The 5,356-nt window shown below is 33.3% G+C and overlaps 1 protein-coding gene across 3 annotated transcripts; it reads left to right on the plus strand.

Annotated features, from left to right (window-relative positions):
• Window positions 1–652: 652 nt before the first annotated feature.
• On the plus strand, window positions 653–4,314 carry LOC123215905 (protein CfxQ homolog). Of its 3 annotated transcripts, XM_044636205.1 has the most exons (7): window positions 654–1,047; window positions 1,315–1,425; window positions 1,549–1,647; window positions 2,701–2,811; window positions 2,889–3,195; window positions 3,282–3,421; window positions 3,686–4,314. In XM_044636205.1, exons 1-7 carry the CDS (start codon window positions 907–909, stop codon window positions 4,220–4,222), a joined length of 1,446 nt encoding a protein of 481 aa, XP_044492140.1. In that variant the 5' UTR covers window positions 654–906; the 3' UTR covers window positions 4,223–4,314. The 3 variants fall into 3 exon arrangements, with proteins under 3 accessions (XP_044492147.1, XP_044492157.1, XP_044492140.1); XM_044636212.1 differs by lacking the exon at window positions 1,315–1,425 and having other exon boundaries at window positions 653–1,047; XM_044636222.1 differs by lacking the exons at window positions 1,315–1,425; window positions 1,549–1,647 and having other exon boundaries at window positions 653–1,047.
• Window positions 4,315–5,356: the final 1,042 nt, after the last annotated feature.

A 5,356-nucleotide genomic window follows, 5' to 3' on the forward strand; every position in this document is an offset into this window, starting at 1 on the left:
TCACTAATAGAGGTTATAGAGAGCTTAGCTTGAAGCAGGGTGTTGGTATAAGATATAAAATGTCAAGGCAAAAGATGTAATTCCCCATTAGTGTACATGTTGCTTGTATTTGCTTAATACATGTATATGTAAACTTAACTCAAAGTGCTTAAGTTTTAACTGATGAAATGTACACAAAATCTAAGTAATAGATTCTCTCTCTCCTGCTCTGCGTTTCTTATTTCAAAACCTTTTTTCTCAATTCTTGATTTCTTGATTTGGCCTTCACAATCATGTTCAATGATTATATATTAGGATTTAAACCATTCACCTCTTATGTGGTTTTCAAAATTGACAAGTTAATCTCTTGGTTAGGTAAATTATTCAACCACCTCCCCTTTGTTAGGTTTTTCGCCATTTAAAAAAGGGACTCATTACCATTTTTCGCCAATTGTTTATTCTCTATAGCTGTTCAACTTTAAAAAAAGGGACTACGAACGTAAACTTCACGACATCAATACAAGTCAAAGAAATGAAAAGGTTAAATTTCTAAACTAACGGGCCCTAAGTTGACCCCACTTAAACCTTATGATTCAGAGCCTTTATAATTTTAGGCATGCAGGACATCTTCTGGGAAAAGGAAAAAAAAAAAAAACACAATAAAATAGAAATAGGCAAGGCAATTTCCAGGAAAAAAGAAAGATGAATAGACAACAGAGACACAAATATTATTGGTGAGAGTGGGAGGAAAAAGCTCATTAATGCTAACGAAACTTCGTTGAAAGCAAAATAAATGAGCATATAGAGGCTTTTAAGAAATGGAATGAAGCCACATTTCATAAAGTGAACATTCCAAATCTTGATTTTCTTGATTTTTATTTTCTTCTCTTTAATCTGCTTAATCATTAAGAGAGAAGACAAACAGACATGGAGAATGGTCACGAAAAACAAACATCAGGATCTGAGAAACGTAGAACCATTCATGACTGTGCTCAGTTGGGGGATATTGATGGATTTCAGAAGCTACTTCAGGATGATCCATCGCTTCTCAATGAAAGAAACCCATTTGTAAGATTTCTATTTTTTCAGTGTAATTTTTTTAATTAACATGAATATATTCACTTGAAAGAATTGGATTTTATCAGTTGGTTCTTTAGAAGAATTTCGATAAAAAATTGTCGTAAATGTTAAATGGGTTTTGGACAAAAAAGAATAAAGGTTTTCGAAATTAAGAATGGAACAAAAATTAAGTTTCTTCAAATTAATCGATTTATGTACAATTAAGTTGAGTGTGTTTATCTTCCAATTTATGTATTCATTTTGGTTTAAGTGCAGATTTTCGAGACACCCCTTCATGTCTCTGCTTTTAACAACAAGACTGAAATAGTGAAATTTCTGCTTGAATGGAAAGGAGATGATAAAATTGACCTGGAAGGGAAAAATATCGTATGTGTTCTTTATTAATATTCCGGAGAGAAATCTAGCTATGCAAGTAAAAATGTGATTGCTTAATTGGGAAAAAACAAATCTTTTATATATTTTGGGTTGTTGATCTGTTGAGTCTTGCAGTATGGAGAAACTCCGTTGCATTTAGCAGCAAAGAATGGGTGTAATGAAGCTGCCCAACTACTTCTTGCTCATGGTGCTCTAATTGAAGCCAAAACTAAGGTGCTTTCTAGCTGTCCCACTTTAATTTTTTCAGCCAAAAGAATTGTTTTCACCCAAGGTATAGTGCAATCCCAAAGTCCCATCTTTCAATTTTTAAAGTATAGTACAATCTCGAAGTCCCATTCTTTAGCTTTAAAAAATTCAAACACTTACTTATGAGTCATTTTCTATTAAAAATATCAACTAAGACTAAAGGTAAAATTGTTATTTATTAAAAAAATTAAAGTTTTATTACATTTTTCTCTCCAAATTTAAAAATATCACATTCCCCCCACTTAAAGTTTCCAACTTTTTTAAAAGTGGCTATTCCCCCCTTAACCTAGGGTTTTTTCCTGTTCCTTCATCCAACCACCGACAACTTTCTCTTTTTTCTTTGCCGCTGATGAAAGAAGCTTACAAATGGCTGACGAACAACGGCAAAGAATAAAGGTGACAAATCTTTTTCTTTGTCGAATCTTGTCGGATGACAAGAATCAACTTTAGATGAAGTTGTCATTTTTTTATTGGTCTCCTCCTGAAACAAAATAGGCAGAAAGTGAAGCTGACTGACCTTGTCCAACGCCCATTCAACAAAGATGAAGATTTGTCATCTTCGTTCTTCGTTGTCGTTTGTCATCTTCGTTCTTCATCATCATCGGCATTTTAGTTTGTAGGTTTTCCTTTGTCAGCAAAAGAGAAAGAAGAGGAAGTTGCTGGTGGCTGGAGAAAGGAAGAGAAAATAACCTTCGGTTTGGGGCAAGGGGGGAGGGGATGACTATTTTTCAAAACTTGGAAACTTTGGATGGGGAAATTGTGATATTTTTAAATTTAGAGAGGAAAATATAATAAAATTTTAATTTTTTTAGTAAATGATGGTTTTATTTCTAATTTTAACTGAAATTTTTAATAAAAAATAACTTAAGGTGGATATTAAGGTTTTTGAAAGTTGAAGAGTGAGATTTTAGAATTTCATTATACCTTGGATCAGATCAAGTATTTTGGCCTTTTTTCTTTAAATGAAAACTGTGATAGTGATAATTTTAATTCAATTTTTTTTTCTCTTTTTTTATTCAGTATGGAGTGACGCCACTAAATCTTTCTGTGTGTTACTCAATTCGATCTGAAGACATTTCACTTGTGGAGACATTGCTCGAGAATAGTGCAGATTGTGATGCTACAGATGATGTATGGTTTTTATATTCTAAAATAATAAATTTATTTCTTGCTATAAATAGCAGTTCTTTGAGAAGCTTTGGATGCAGGAGGGCCTGAATCCTGTAGATCATCTTTCAAAAATCCAAGAAAGTGGGAAGTTGCGTGATTTATTAGTCTCTCGTCAACAAGAGCAACGAAAGAAAAAGTTTCTTGAATCATGCAAGAATCAAAAAGAAAAGATGGCTGCCCTCGAAAAAGAGCTCACAAATATTGTGGGGCTGGATGAACTCAAGCTGCAACTTCGGAAATGGGCAAAGGGCATTCTTTTGAATGAGAGGCGCAAGGCCATTGGACTGGCAATCGGCACTGCTGGAAAACTTCCGCACATGGCTTTTCTAGGAAATCCTGGAACAGGTAAATTTGCTGCCTACTTCATCATTACTTTATCAGTTAAAAATGCTGCTGGAATATTTGATTTTTTTTTTTTTCATATTAAATAGGTAAGACTATGGTGGCTCGAGTCCTTGGAAGACTACTCCATAGTGTGGGACTTTTGGAAAGTGATAATGTAAAAGAAGTTCAACGGACAGATTTAGTCGGTGAATATGTTGGTTCGACTGGATATAAAACTAGGAAGAAGGTACACCACTTTGCTTTACATTTTCAATCAAATTATGTCATCGGCACACATTAGCACGCATTTGATGCACATCATTATATGATTGGATAATTTTAAATTAAGGATAAAGTAACATCTAATCATATAATGACACATATAAATGTGTATTTATTTGTGTACTTAAAATGAACACACATAATATTTCTGTTACATATTATATTTCAAATCTTAGAAACATATATTACAATGATTGGTTTATTTAAAAAAGTTAAAATTTATGCATAGATTGAAGAAGCCAAAGGAGGTATTCTTTTTGTTGATGAAGCATACCGATTAGTGCCGGAGGACGGTAGTCCTTGTGACTTTGGAATTGAAGCCTTAGAAGAGATAATGTCTTGTATGGACGATGGAAAAGTTTTAGTCATATTTGCTGGATACAATGAAGCAATGCAACGTGTAATATCTTCTAATGAAGGTTTCAGCCGACGGGTTACAAAAATTTTCAAGTTCGAAGATCTGAGTTGTGAAAATTTAGCTAATGTTCTCCATATCAAGATGAATAATCAAGCCAAGGATAGCTTGTTATATGGGTTTAAATTGCATCCTTCTTGTAGTGTAGATGTCATTGCTGAGCTATTAAAAAGAGTAACAACAGAAAAACAGCGTATGAAAATGAATGGAGGCTTAGTGGATATAATGCTGAATAATGCTAAAGGGAATCTGGATCTTAGGATTGATGATGATTGTGCAGAGAGAGAAGAATTGCTTACTATCAAATTAGAGGATTTTGAAGCAGCCGCTAAACTTTTACCCCTCTGTTAGGTTTTTGTATGCTATTTCCTTTCAGGGTTATGCATTTATAATTGTAATAATTTGAATATTGATAATCAATTATGTGTTATTATATAATTAAATTATAGTTTAATCTTAATAAAAAAATTATTTAATTACATATTAACATATTATTATTATTGCTATTTAAATTTATACTTCTTGTAAATGTACATAATAATATATCATTGTTTTGTTTTAGCTATGTATTAGTTGAATTTTTCATTTCATTTTCTTCTCTACCAGCTTACTCCTTCATGAGGTTAACAATACAATTATTGTCGTTGTTTCAAAATGGGATAATCCCTCAAGTGCCAAAGACTTTAGGCCTATCTCTTGTTATGACATATCTATAAGTATATAACAAAAATAATGGCCAATAGATTGAAAGTGATCCTCTCTTTGTTTATAAATAAAGCCATAAGGGCTTTGGTGGGGGAAGGAAAACTGGTGATAGCATCCTCCTTTGTGATGAGTTCATCCATAACTACCATAAGGAAAAGAGAAATTTGAAGGTGTGCTATTAAAATTAGTCTCATCAAAGCCTGTGACATGGTGAATTAGAGATTCATTATAGTGATCCTTGATGAAATTGGCATTCACCCTTTGTTCACTAGATGGGTTAAGGAATGCATCTCTGCCCTTCCTTTTTGGTATGTATTAATGGTGAGCTTGAAGGATTTTTCAGAAGTAGTAGAGATCTTAGGCAAGGAGACCCGATTTCTCCCTATCTTTTTGTGATTATGATAGAGATTCTCTCTAGAATTCTAGAAGACATGACTTTGAAGAAAGAATTTGAGTTCCATTGGAAATGCAAAGAGAACAAAATAATCCATTTATATTGTGTCAATGACCTCCTTATTTTTTGTAAGGTCGAGGTGAAATTTATCCACCTCATCAAAAGCTCGCTTTGTTTATTTGAGAGATGGTCTGGGCTTAAAGTGAATTGTTCCAAAAGCAATGTCTACTTCTCCAAAGTGACACATCAAGAAAGGACTTGGTTGAAGGAGATCCTTGGTGTGGAGGAAGGTTCTATTCCTTCTAGATGCTTGGGAGTTCCCATAGTCTCTTCCAAGCTTTCTAAGGAAAATTCTAAGCCTCTAATTGATAGAATCCTTTTAAGGA

Source organism: Mangifera indica, chromosome 1, assembly GCF_011075055.1.
Source record: "Mangifera indica cultivar Alphonso chromosome 1, CATAS_Mindica_2.1, whole genome shotgun sequence".
Lineage (NCBI taxonomy): Eukaryota > Viridiplantae > Streptophyta > Magnoliopsida > Sapindales > Anacardiaceae > Mangifera > Mangifera indica.

What these genes read in the sequence shown, in the direction of transcription:
- LOC123215905 (XM_044636205.1), top strand. Translation starts at nt 907, where the DNA reads ATGGAGAATGGTCACGAAAAACAAACATCAGGATCTGAGAAACGTAGA. An exon ending in TCAATGAAAGAAACCCATTT is followed by an intron (nt 1,048 to 1,314) that starts GTAAGATTTCTA and finishes GTTTAAGTGCAG; the next exon opens with ATTTTCGAGACACCCCTTCA. An exon ending in GATATAAAACTAGGAAGAAG is followed by an intron (nt 3,422 to 3,685) that starts GTACACCACTTT and finishes ATTTATGCATAG; the next exon opens with ATTGAAGAAGCCAAAGGAGG.